The sequence below is a fragment of the Indicator indicator genome, chromosome 2 (assembly GCF_027791375.1).
Source record: "Indicator indicator isolate 239-I01 chromosome 2, UM_Iind_1.1, whole genome shotgun sequence".
NCBI lineage: Eukaryota > Metazoa > Chordata > Aves > Piciformes > Indicatoridae > Indicator > Indicator indicator.
Genome location: NC_072011.1, coordinates 627043 through 640911, shown reverse-complemented (window position 1 = coordinate 640911; position 13869 = coordinate 627043). Strand labels below are relative to the sequence as shown.

The 13869-nt window shown below is 50.5% G+C and overlaps 1 protein-coding gene across 5 annotated transcripts in view; it reads right to left on the bottom strand.

Moving 5' to 3' along the window:
* The window catches only part of KCNQ5 (potassium voltage-gated channel subfamily Q member 5), a 272790-nt gene extending 260472 nt beyond the window's left edge, over window positions 1–12318 (bottom strand). For 4 of the 5 annotated variants that reach the window (XM_054393477.1, XM_054393501.1, XM_054393485.1 and 1 more), the window contains exon 1: window positions 11963–12315. In XM_054393477.1, coding sequence (XP_054249452.1) covers window positions 11963–12315 — 353 coding nt within the window. Of the gene's footprint in view, window positions 1–11962 lie in introns of all 5 variants that reach the window. The other variant, XM_054393509.1, reaches the window with a different exon arrangement.
* Window positions 12319–13869: the final 1551 nt, after the last annotated feature.

Genomic DNA, 13869 nt, shown 5'->3' with positions numbered 1-13869 from the left:
CAGCTGCAGTTGGGAGCCCTCCAAGACAGAAGCACCCCCAGATGAGATGGCTGAATCTCTGAGGAGTCTGTCTACTTACTGCAGCTATCTGCAGCTGCACAGGAAGTGTGCTGGAACCTCCCTGAAAACAAAACATCATTTCATCAACATTTCTACTAAAAAGGAGTGGACTGGGCCAAGGGCATGGTGGAAGGAGCTTGCAAGGAGGTTGAAGCAAGGTGGATGTAGATCCTTTTTCCCAAGTGACATGATGAAAGGAAATGGCCTCAAGTTTTTCCTTGGGAGGTTTAGGTTGGATATGAGATCAAAATGTCTTCTCCAAAAGGGTTGAGAAGCCCAAGGCTGCCCAGGAAAGTGGCTGAGTCACCATCCCTGCAGGTATCTGGCACTTAGGGACATGGTTTAGTGGTGGACTTGGCAGTGTCAGATTTACAGTTGGAGATGATGATCTTAAAGGCCTTTTCTGACCTAAATGGCTCTGTGATTCTAAGTTCTGCCCTCCAGCTGCTCTCCAGAAGGGTCTGAGGTAGAGGCCTAAGGCAAAACCTTCCAGGTGCAGTACAGGTTCTCCTTCCATCCCCACTGCACACGCACCTGCAAGCTGCTGTACATCTCCTGCCACCCATACAAAGAGCGAGGCTGTGCTGCTTCCTGTGGCTATGGTTCATCTGCTGCCTGGGGAAAAAGAGCAACCCCGAGTCCACAGCAAGGTATTAGCTGCACAGGGACAAGAGCAGACACAGAGGCTTCTTTCCTCCTAATGATTTCAAAGCCTGCTTCTACCCTCAGTCAGCAGAACTTCCTTGGATGAAAAGGAGTTTTTCAAGCTGATGAGTTGGCTGCAAGATTTTTGTGGCCACAGGGAAATGCTTCTTCTCTGGTGCTGGGCCACCTGAAGGGAAGAGTCTCCTTCTCTGGAGACTTTCAAGACCCATCTGGATGCATTCCTGTGTGACCTGTGCTGGATTCTACAGTCCTGCTCTGGCAGGGTGGTTGGACTGGAGGCTCTCCAGAGGTCTCTTCCAACCCCTGACATCCTGTGAGCCTGTGAAGAGGACATCACCAGCTCTGGGTGCAGTGCAGAGTGCACTCCAGCCTGCCCTTGTGGCTTTGAGCCCTCACCTCTCACTCCCCAATGCTGTGGCAGTCTCACCCCTGAGCAGACATGGGCACTGATGCAGAGCTGTCCCCTGGGGGGACTGACCCACTGCCCAAACTCACTGCCAAGGATCCCTGTCCCTCCACCCCCACGACTTACAGAAACACATCCAAAATAGTATTTCATCTTCATCTTCCCACAAAAGAGCCCCTCAGTCAGGTATGGCAAGATCTTCATGCTTGTTTAAAAAGGCCCCAGCAGTAACTTCTAAGTGCAGTCCTGCCAGCAGAGCTTGGAAGAGGAAGAGTTGTGCTCTTGCTTCTAATGGGTAGTTCTCAGGCACTGTGGTTACAGATGAGCTTAGGCTATACACAAAGCAGTTCAATGCAGTGCCCTAGGAGAAGTCAGATTCTACTTATGACTGAATGACCTCAAAAGGGTGTGTGCAGATGCTCCAATCTGCGACACTAGGGAAGCATCTGAATGTGTTCAGTAGCATTTTTCCCCTCTCAAAGCAGAAAGTTTTCACTCTCTTGGTTTGACCATGTCTGACTCCTGCCAGCAGCCTGTTGTTGCCCTAAGCTATCAGGTATGGCTACAACAAAAGCATTAAAACCCTACAGAACTCTTGCAAAGAAGTAGTATGTTCCCACTGCTAAAGCAGGGAGTCTGAGAGCAAGAAGGGAGCCAAGACAAACAGGAATGTATTGCTGAAATCAAGAAGTGGGCTGGTGCAGAGCTTCCTTTCTTCATTACTCCCAATCAGTTTCAGAACATGAGCTTCACTCTATACAAGTGGGGAGGGAAAAGAAAAAAAAGTGAATCACCCACTGAATGCACAACAGAATAATGAAAGGAAGCTGCAGGTACTGCAGGCCTTTGAAGATCACTGACTCCTTGCTGAATGCTTACGTGGAGATCTGTGTCCATCTCTGTCAAGGGAAATATTTATGTCTCGAGATTTTGCTTGGCTGAAGGCCAAGCAGAGAAATTCAGATTGGTCTAGCTGGAAGATTTGTGTGTGCGTGTGTCCCCTCTGAATCACTGGACCAGGCTGGATATATTAAGAAGCAATCACACAGCTTTTCAAGCAGAAGGCACTGCCTGAGACCACACTTCAGTGCCCAAAGTGATGAAGGTTTTGCTGAGCTTCCTGTAACGCAATTACACAGCAGAGCAGGCAGCTATCTCCACATCCACCTAGTGCTGAGCAGAGAACTGAAGAGACTCCTTGATGAAGTGCAGCTGACCTCTAAGACAGCCTTTGAACTTTAATCAACGTCTTCAAAGGAAGTTTGCTTTGCACATGAACACAGCAATTAATTGCTTATAATTGTCTTGCTGATAAGCTGCCTAGATGATGAGTTTTCTACCTTAGCTGACCTGTGCTGGCAGTCCCTTGGGTAATCTACATCTGCTCCCTCACAGGGAATCTGCAAACCAGACTTGAAAAACCAACCCAACCCAACCCAACCCAACCAACCAAACAAAAAAAGGAACCAAACAAGCAAACAAAAAGCCCCAAAGAAAACCAAACCAAAACTCGCAGAGAAAACAAGAAAGGAGAAAAAATTTCCATTTGCCCCAGGTCAGTGCTGTTTCTATAATACATGGTTAGAAGTGAATCCTGATGCATTAATATGAATTTAAAAAGCCAGGAATGTGTTCATGGTTTGCAAAGGAAAGAAAAACCAAAAGCAACATTTATTGTAAGAGTAAACATCTGCCTCTGCCATTTTGAGTAAGGTAGCAGCTCCTGTCTGTTATGTACACATGGGAAAGATTTGCCACTAGATAATATTCTTCATGCAGGCGGTGTTCAAGGCCAGGCTGGAGGTGGCTCTGAGCAACCTGATCTGGTGTGAGGTGTCCCTGCGCATGGCAGGGGGATTGGAACTGGATGAGCCTTGAGGTCCCTCCCAACCCTGACAATTCTGTGATTCCAAACCACAGCTCAGTGTGCAGCAAAGTCACTCCTGTTTCAATTAAGATCAGTTGCAAGCCTCATTAATTTTCCCCAGACATTTATGGCCATGCAAATATGCACCACCTAAAATGTTAAGCACTTGGCAATTAAGCTCTACCTTTGAGTTATTAAGAAACAATTACCTCAGAGCAGTGAAGTTTTATTTGCAGTGTCAGGAGTTTACATCATCTAGGAATAGAAGTGTTTTCCTCCTTCTGTATATTTTCTCCATGAAAAGATTCAGAAAAAGTTACAAAGTCTGTGCTTTCCCTTCCCACTGAAACTGTGATGAAAGCATTCACTGCATTTTTATGAGCATTAAGCAAATAGATTAATGATGTTTACTCTCATTAATTGGGAAATCACTGCTGATGAATGAAGGATTACTGGTATTCCAATTGGCTGGAGCTAGAAATTATTTGCAATTACTGCAAAAAACACTTTAAAAAATGGATCAGTTATAATTTCATCCAGTTCAGGAAATCTAAGCTACAAACAACAGTAAACCAGGGAGAACAGCCATTAAAAACACAGCCAGACCTGGAGCATGGAAAGAGCATCAAGTCTCTATAGATAATACTTTTGCTTTAAGAAGTGGAACACCACAGAAACTTTAAAAGTATTTGGGAGGGAAGGAAAGCTGATTAAGCTATCAGCTAGAGCCTCCTCTGAAAATCTACCTGGCAAATACAGTCTCTGAGGCAATTAAAACCTTTATCACAGTGCTCACAGGGTGTCAGGGGTTGGAAGGGACCTCTGGAGAGCTTCCAGTCCAAGCCCCCCTGCCAGAGCAGGAGCAGAGAATCCAGCACAGGTGACACAGGAACACATCCAGACAGGGCTGCAAAGGCTCCACACAAGGAGACTCCACAACCTCTCTGGGCAGCCTGCTCCAGGGCTCTGGCACCCTCCCAGTCAAGAAGTTCCTCCTCATGTTGAGGTGGAGCCTCCTGTGCTGCAGTTTCCATCCATTGCCTCTTGTCCTGTCCCAGGGTGCAACTGAGCAGAGCCTGTCCCTGTCCCCTCCCTCCTAACACTTTATGCAGCCTCTACAACAACTCCTTCTTGGGGACAGCACATATTGAATGCCATAGGATGTACATAGGTGAGTCAGTGTGAGCTGAAATTCCCCCCCCACCGACAATAACCAGGCTAGCTCAGTCTGGAAGCGAATGAAAGGTGTATTTACAAAGCAGAATCTACAATCTATGATGAAATGCAATGAATATGTACAAATATACAAAATTCACAACATTTACAAATATATATATATATAATCAACAGAAAATTACAACCAATCTCCCTTTGCTTCCCCCCAAAGTTGACCCTTCCCAAAGAGGCCTCCCTCTCCCAGGAGCTTTCCCCCAAACCCCCCTTGGACAGAAAGCAGAGTTAGTTAGAGCAGAAAGTTGTTAACTTAGCTGCCAAGGTCAGTGTGTTATCTTCAGCCAGAAGAGAAGAAGAAACAGCAGCCAGACAGCCCAGCAACTGCCCCCACTGCCGAACGCAGAGTGTGCAGAGTGCCTACTTTGTTTTGGGTAATAGTTCTTAAACATTTCTATCTATCCAATGGAAGTGTTTAGAACAATCAGTATTTTGATCTCTTACACCCAATAGTGACTTATTTACACTCTTTCTCTGTTTTGAACTTTGCAAGGAAAAATTAAAAAGACAGTTTCAAACCATCACAATAGGATCATCCAACCCCCTGGGCAATATCTGTCACTCCAGGCAGCTTCTTTCACCATATGAGAACACAGAAAGCTCCCCAAGAGTCCCCACATCACACACCACACTCAACAAGGAGGAAAAGAAACATCACACCCAAGACTGACAAATCAAGAGAAACAGACCCATGATAGGACTCTCACCCCAAATAAAATGCTAGGTGCTGAAAACAAAAAAAAATAAACAAAAACAAAAAGGTAAGCTACTTATAAAGAAAGCTGCTAACTGACCTTTTCTTGGAGCTGGAGAAGCGACAGCAGACTCTGCTCACAAAGGCTGGGCACTTGTTTGAACACTAACCTAAGATACTATCCAAAATCCACCTTCCTAGACAATTCCTAATCTCATCTGAGAAATAAGCCTCGTGGGAAATAGGAGCAGGTCCACGTGCATGAACCTTTCCCCAGCCCAGGTCTTGGTGAATCTTTCTCAAAGACAGCCTCTTGTTCTCTTCTCTTCTCTCTAGAAGGCTGAGGATCAGGTTCGATTTTTATGGCACATCAGCTGTTTCCCCTGGCTCACTGCTCTGGAGTCAGAAGGTAAGGTCAGCACAAAGGAGATGTCAAGCCTCAGAGAACAAACCATGAGGTAGAGTTTTACGAAGGTAAGTGTACATCACAGGATGAACATCCCTGACAGCTACCTACCCAAATCCTGAGGCAGGCAACAGCTCCCCAGCAAAAAAAAAGAGAGAGAGAAGCTAAACGTTATTTATTGCCCCAGACAGGGAGTGCTGCTGTCCATGAACAACACCAGGAAAGAGGGCCACAAGGATGAGCAGAGGGCTGGAGCTGCTCTGGTCTGGAGACAGACAGACAGTTGGGGTTGTGCAGTCTGGAGAGGAGAAGGCTCCCAGGAGACCTTCTTCTGGCCTTCCAGTGTCTGAAGGTGGCTACAAGAAAGCTGGGGAGGGACTTTTGAGGGTGTCAGGGAGTGACAGGACTGGAGGGAATGGAACAAAACTAGAAATGGGGAGATTCAGATTGCATGTTAAGAAGTTCCTCCCCATGAGGGTGGTGAGACACTGGCACAGGTTGCCCAGGAGGTGGTGGAAGCCTCATCCCTGGAGGTTTTTGCAGCCAGGCTGGATGTGGCTGTGAGCAACCTGCTGTGGTGTGAGGTGTCCCTGCCCATGGCAGGGGTTTGGGACTGGATGAGCCTTGAGGTCCCTTCCAACCCTGACAATTCTGTGATTCTATGAATGAGGAACTGTTCAGCATTTCATAGTCTCTGCCCATCAGGAAGGAAGTGCAGGGCTGCTTTACTGACTGCTGTATCTCCATCTCTCTGCTAAGTGCACAGTGACTGAGCAGCACAGGGAAATACAGGATGTGAAGCTAAAAACCAGTGAGGTCTAACTAAGAGCAAAGCAGAGGTCTGCATGTGCTGCACCCACATGTGAGAGGAACCCCTTGTCTGAGTGGCAGGCCCCCCAGAAAGGGTATTCCTCTGGACACAACAGTTTGAGCACAAGCCAACAGCCTGCCCTCACCAGAAGTCAGGCAAGCAGTGTGCAGCTGTCAGAGGAGTGGGGCCAGCAGGCTGAAGAAAGTTATTTTCTTCCCTACTTCAGGTGGCCTCATGCCTCATGGTGGTAATTTCAAGCCAACAGAGTCACCCAGTTATCACATCACCCTCCCCCAGCTGAACAGGGATGTGCAGAAGCTGGAAGAGATGCAGGATAGTAACCAAGATAGTTGGGCGTCTCCAGATTGAGTGTTCCACAGAGAAGCTGAGGGAGTTGAGCTTGCTCAGCATGGCAAGAGGGTGATCCAGTAACAGCCTACCAGCTGAAAGGAACATACTAGGATAAAGAAGCCAAACTGTTGCTAGTGCCAGATCACAGAACCACAGAAACATTCAGGCTGGAGAAGCCCCTCAGGATCTCCAAGCCCAACCATTAACCCTACTCTGCAAGGCTCACCCCTAAACCACAGCCCCAAGCACCACAGCCAAACCACCTTCAAACACAGCCAGCCCTGGGGACTCAACCACCTCTCTGACCACTCTTTCTCTTTATTTTTTTTTTCCTAATGTCCAGCCAAAGATGATACCTAAAGGGGCAATGACCATAAACTGCTACTTGGGAGGTTCACGTTGGTTCTCAATCCTTCCCTCCCCTAGTCAGAAGCCTTTTTTTTGTAACCAGTGGGTGTTGCAGACCTGCAGGTTACCCAGCAGGAAGGTGAGACCTCTGTCCCATGAAGTTTAAGGCCTGCCTAGACAAAGCCTGTCTGACACAAATGGGAAGGCTGTGGAGGATTCCAGTTGGACTGGGTACCTTCCAAAGGTCCCTTCCAAACGCCACTGAAGTGAGAACTGTGCACATACTGAGCATCACAATACTGCTTCAGATGTGGCAAACCACTGCAGACTTGTACTGAAGGGCATCTAAACCTCCACCAGCATTCACTGCCACTCCCTGAGAGATGTCTGATGAATTTCAGCCGTTACACTTCCAGAGTCAGTTTCATTACCTTCTTAGTACTCAGGAAGTTTTGCCTTGCCCCTGCACTGATGCTGGCAACCCAATCATTTCTTAGTTGTAAATCTCATGCTGTTATTTATAAAAACACACATGTATAAATAGGTACTGTTGTGCTAACAGCATTAGACCTTGCCTCTGAAGTGAGTCTTCAAGAGATGAAATCCACAGATCTACCTACAGAGCTCCTGGAACTCGGTGCCTTGAGATGGATAACATGAAGAAGCAAAACAATTTCTCCTACTTTCTGGCAGCAAGAGGAAAAAAAAAAAAGCAAGTATTGAGGCTGATGCAGATGATTGTCCTTCTAATCAGAATGTGGAAGCTGCCTAATTATACAAATGGTACAGGATGATACAGTGCTGTTAGCTCACATGCAAAGACTCTGCTGTTCCAAAGCCATCTGATCATTAGTAAGCTGTGCCCTTTCCGGCAGACCTGCCAAACTAAAAGATCCAGTTACATCTTTGATGGTATCATTAGAGTTTGTAATTAATTTGGTGGTTTGGGTTTTTTTTTCCCCCCAGAAATAATTTTACAGCCTTTTTCCATCAAGTACACGAGGCACAAGAACATCCTGCAGGCCCTTAACATTCCTCCAGCACCGTATCTGATCTCCAGCAGCGGCCAAAAGAAATGATGCCCATGGAAAACTGTCCAGAGAGGTCATGCAAAGTCATACTGCCCTGGTGCATGCACCCAGCCCTACCATTTGGGATTCAGAAGCTTCCAGAGCAAAAGGTGGTGGCTTTGGAAAGAGGAGGACATCCTCACAAGGCTTCTGCATGAAACAGATTAAAAAGAGGTCAGAAAGAATATATTAAAAAGATCAGAAAGGATATGTTAAAAAGAAGTAAGGAACAGAAATTTTATTACTCCTGAAATAAACCTAACATGTCAAATTAGGAAGCTTCTGCAGCTAATTATATCCTACCACTATTAATAGTATCAAAGAGCAAGGGTTTGTCCTGAGCATCTCAAGCCATCTCCTTTTCAGCACATTAGCTAAGAACAAAAATAACACAAAACCCTCACAACCAGTAAAGATGAAACCCAAAGTTCAATTTGCAGCAAATCTGGACTTCCCCTTTGATCATTCTAATGCAACATCCTGTAGGATTCTATCAACCCAAACAACCCCAAATAACCTAAATGAAGAGCAGGAGATGCTGTGACATCCCAGGGTGATGCTTTTGAAAAGTTCCAACCTGCCAGCACCTCGAGGTAGGTGTGCAGTGTCCAACGTGCACATGCTCCCCGTGGAGGTGAGGTGGGGTGGCATCAATATTTCACTAGCAGGAGTTTAAGTTACTGACTCATTGCTCACAAAAGGCACAAATGTTCTGTTCTGACTTTGCTATGTGTTCATACTTTCGGTGCTGCTGAAAAGCAGTTTTTCACAAACCTGCAGGAAAGATCCCACCTGGAGTACTGCATCCAGTTCTGGAACCCCAAGTACAAGAAGGAGCTAGAGGTGCTGGAAGATGTCCAAAGAAGGGCCATGAGGATGAGCAGAGGGCTGGAGCTGCTCTGCTCTGGAGACAGCCATGGCAGGGGGTTGGGACTGGATGAGCCTTGAGGTCCCTTCCAACCCTGACAATTCTGTGATTCTATGATTTCTAACTTGGGGGGGGGGGGGGAGGGGGTGGGGGAGGGGAAGAGGAAGGAGCCCCTATAAAGAGAGCTGCAGAGAGAGAACTACCGAGGTGCACAAACAGGAACCAAGAAATGTGGAATTGATGGCTCTACTCTGCAGCACAACTGTACTGAAGTCAAGAATAAATCCTTCCTATAGTATTAAAAGTTTACCAAACAGTTGTCTGTTCCCAGCGAATGGCAAGTTTCTGTTTACAAACAAACAAAGCAATTGACTCCTGAATGACTCATTCCTCAGGTGGTTGGCCTATTTCTCTCTTATTCAAAAAGGCAAAAAACAAAATAAAGAGAGAAGCAAACTGGATAATTTTCATCTCTAGAGTCATTTCGCTATGGAAATGAGAAAGGAAAAATATTACCCCTGGGACCGTTTCTTGTTTGTAACTAATGCTTAATTCCCCACTCCTTATTCCAAAAGCAAACAGGCAAACCTAAATAAACTCCTAGATCAAAGACTTAAAACTGAAACACTGAACCCCCAGCCTGGCATTACTTCAGCCTGCACATCAGAATGAGCTTCATTTCAGGAGACCAAGAATCTGCACCCCAGGTCTCACCCCAGACAGCTCCCTTCCTGCAACAGGAATAGAGCTCTCTCTCTGCAGAGAGCTCTAACAGGCTCTGCTGCAGGCAGGAATAGCTTAGCAGAGGTAGGAGCAGACATCTCATCCATGTACTTAGTCATGGCTTGTCTCAAGACTTCCCCCCCCTCTCCAAACAGTTCAGGGTTTTGTTTGTTTGTCTCATTCTGTAAGCAACTATGTTTGCCAAAATGCAATTGGTATTTGATCAGGTGACTGGGGAAAAAAGAAGTAACAAATCCCACCAAAAATATTCTCAGAATATCTGGTACTCATTAACTTAGAATGATATAAATCTCTGAAAATAATTTCTAGGGTGGCTGTCAAACTGAAATCCAGCAGAACTTCGAAGGTGCCTTAAGCACCACAGCAGTGACAGATACTTAAAGGAGGTAGTCTGGACTAGATGCCTTTATAGCACAGTACTGTCTCAAGCTCTTTCCCACAGATCTGCTCAGATAAAAGTTCTAATGCTGGCATTTACAGCTGCCAAAATTGCCATTTGCAATTAAAAAATTGAAACTGGCACTCTTTCTGTGCAGGCAATGATCTAAACGCAGCTGGCAAGCTGCCTTGTTTACAGTGCTGCTGTGTCATGACTTCACTCTCTCTGGAAATTTGCTTTTTTAAATTTGATTTTTTTTTTTATACCTCCTCCCCCCCTTCCCAAGGTTTAAACTCATCAACCTTATTTCCAAACTCAAACTTTACTTGTTTCAACAATTTCCACCATGATCTCCAAAAGAAAGGTCCAACTACACAATTTCTCTGCAGTACGGGTTTTGTGTGGCAACTGCAGGCACGGCAGGAAGGTAATTCCTGGGGAGTACTTCGGTAATTCTAGCAACACTAATTGACATCCATCTGCGCCGCAGGGTAACACCTGTTAAGAACCCACGCAGCAAAAAAAAAAGACATCCCAAATAAATGCCCGAGAAGAAAGTTCACAGCTGTAGCTCATTTCCATAATAAAACAAAGAGATCTTCCAAGCGGACACGAATCCTTTTACTGGGTGAAATGTTAAGTATCTTCCTCCCGCTTGTTACCTACAGCAGTTTTGATCTCCCAAATCAATCTCTCCACAAAGCAACTTATTAATCATTTTTTGGGTAAAACCTTTTATCACTTATCACAACTTCCATTAAAGTAGGGTTTGGGGGCATTCCCCTGCTGCTAGAAGAGCACTGCATGCTATCAAACACCTTTTAGGGAGCAGTTGCCTTTTTTTTTTTTTTTTTTTTTTTTTTTTTTTTTTTTTTTTTTTTAATTGAAGCTGCTGCTAACCGCTAGCTTGATTCCGGTAACTAGCACGGAAAGAGTCGCAGCAGATACATCAAATCTCCTGGTTTGTTTGTATTTTCTGAAGGCAAACGCAGAAATGCTTCGTATATCCCGATACAGCGCTGCCTCTCATGCCTATCATCCTGCCTCTCTAATTCAGCACAACGTTTCTACCCAGGACTGCGATCCCATACAAAGACTGCGCTGTACGTCTTGCTGAACCACCCGGCAGACTTTTCAGCAGGGCCCTCTCACGAATATTACTGAAACTCGTAAAAACAGGGGGGAGTGCTAACGAACCCCACCGGCCCTGCGGACACCTGAAGCATTCTGAGGCCTCAGCTGCCCCTCACACGGCTTGCCCCGGCCAGCCCCTCTCAGTAAAGCAGCACAAGCGTGCAGCGCGGTGACACTGCCGCTCCGCACCGTGCAATGCGACGGGACTGCCCCTTAGTCCCCGCTTTCCTCGGACGGAAGGGGACGGGACGAGGCACTTGCAAAGCACAAAAGCGCAGAGCCGAGGAGCGGGCTGGCACGGGCTGGCACAGGCTGCCCACTGCGCCCTTCCTCGGGGGCAGCCCTCGGTGCCGCGCGCGGCAGGTGTGCGCACCTGAGTCGCTACATCCGCGACACGAGAAGGGGGAGAAACAGCTGGCGCAGAACTGCGGCTAACCGGGCTGCGCTCGCTGTCCACCGAAACAAAATGCATCCCCTGCCGCTCCCGCCGCGATCCTGGCCAGCGGCCGGCACCCCTCGTTCCCTTTAACCCGGGGGCGGTCGCGGTCCCCTCCGCGCAAAGCGGCGGCCTTAAGTGCCCCGGAGACAAGCGAGCATGTGCTCCCCCAGCGCTGTTCTATGCTCCCCTCCGGTTCTCTCGGCCCAATGTACCGGGCTTGCCTCCCTCCCTCCCCATCACCTCCCACCGAAGGCTGCGCGGATATTCCACGCCACAGGTGGCTGCGGCTCTCCCGCCCTCTCTGATGACTCCCGGCCACTTTTAGCGCAGCTCGCGGGGACTTTGTGCTCCCGCGGGGACCGGCCGCCGAGCGCGGGGCCATGCTCGGGGAGCACAGCGGCAGCACGGCAGGTCCGCGCCGCGGAGCGCGGTAGAACAGCAGGCGGCGGCCCGGGGGCCGGGAAGAGCGGGGAGCGGGTCGGTACTCACACGAAGGCGTGGTAGACGAAGGCCCAGCCACGGGGCCGCTCCAGCACGTTGTACAGGTAGTTCTGAAGCCGGCGGTACTTGGCGTTCCTGCGGCAGCTCGGGCCGCTGCTGTACGACAGCGGCTTCCCCAACAGGCTCATGCGGGCGCCGTGCTTCCCGCGGCGGCCCTCCCGCAGCCCGGCGGGGGCGGCCGTGCCGCCGGTGCCCAGGAGCAGCAGGCCGTCGCCGCGGGCCGCCGAGCTCGCCAGCGCCCTGCCCCGGCCCGACTCCACATCCTTCATGCCCGCCGCCGCTCCGCTCTTCATCCAGAGCCCCGCCGAGCCGCCCTCCTCCCCGCCGTGGTTACGGGGCATGGCATCACCCCGAGAGCCGGGGCGAGCGCCAGGCCCTCGGCGGAGCAGGGCGCGGGCGGCGGCGTCCAGACAGCCCGCGGCGGCGGGCCGCAGGAGGCAGCGGGGGCCGAGGGTGTCCGGGCGGTGCCCGCGGGGCGCGGGGGCAGGGGCCACTTTGGGCGGCCGGCGCGGCGGGGCCGGGCTGCGGCAGCTCCGCGGGAGCCCTAGCCAGGGAGCGGGCGCCCCCGCAGGGCGCACTCTTCTCCCGGGCGGCGGAGCCCCGCCACCAGCCCCCGCCGCGCCGCCCGGCGTGGCTCCGCGGCCCGGGACGGGGCGGAGGAAGCTGCGGCTCCGGCGGAGAAGCCGCGGGGAACACGGCCTCCGGGCTGCGTCTCGGTGGTGCCTTTCGCCGCCGGGCCGGGCAAGCTGTTGCTCCTGCTTCGCAGTGGGCGAGCGGGCGGGGGCGGATGGGGCAAGGCGAGAGGCCGCGATGCCCGGGAGCTCCGCGTCCCGGGGCTGAAAGCAGCGAAGGCAGCGGCGGTGCCCGCGGTGAGGCAGGCGACCGGCGGGACGCGGCGCCCGCGGGCTATGCGTGCTCCCGGGAAATGTCCATTTAAGTCCGAGAAAGTAACAAAACTGCCCCGAGTCTCGGCAGCGGCGGGACCCTGCTGCGAGCGGAGAGCGCGGCCGGCCCGGGCGGGGCAGCGCAGCGCCGGCGATCCACGGACTGTTCCCCCCGAGGGGGCGGCGCAGTCCGGCACCGCCGCTCCGGCTTCTCTGCCGTGCCCCGGCCCCTCGCGCCGGGGAGAGAGTGCGAGTCCCGTGAGTCCCAGGAGCGGCGGTGCGGCAGGGGCTGCCTTCCCTGTGGGCTCACCCCAAGTCCCCGCCGGCTGCGGCCCCGGCGCGGTGCGGGCAGAGCGCAGCTGTGCCGCCGCCCGGTGCCGAAGCTGTGCCGAGGAAACAAAGCTCCCCCTGCCGAGAGCGGGCCTTTAACCTCCCGCCGCATCAAGGTGAGCTTGCCGGGGGAAATAAATAAATAATAAAAAAATAAATCCAGCCCTCCGCGCCTCCCCGCCAGGCTTTGCCCTCTGTTTATTCCCGTGCTCGGCGAGGCACCCGCCACGGGCAGAGCCCTCCCCAGATTCCGGTGCCCCACGGCTGCCTGCTAGGGGTGGTCGCCGCTCGTGTCGTTCTCCGGGGCTGTTTTGGGAGCCCTGCGGAGCCAGGGGCAGAGCGAGAGAACCCGGACGGCCACTTCAGCACCGGCGATTTGCAGCCTGAGCACCGCAGTGTGGGAATGGGACGCTAATTCGTGAAGGATTAATGAAAAGTCATAATGTGGGCGCTAAAGTGATGCGAAAAATCAATAGAGGCATTCTGAAACTCAATTATGTTTCAGTTTTTTTTCTTCATTAGAGGCCAAGCTCCTAAGCCTGTGATTAACACATCATCTCCAGCTTGCATAAGAGAAGAAGCAAGTAGTGAAGGAGATGTCACATTCCGGTTGAGGACACTAAACTTGTGCCTCTAGTAAAGAAACAAGGAAGCACTGACAGTACTAATTTACTGCTACAA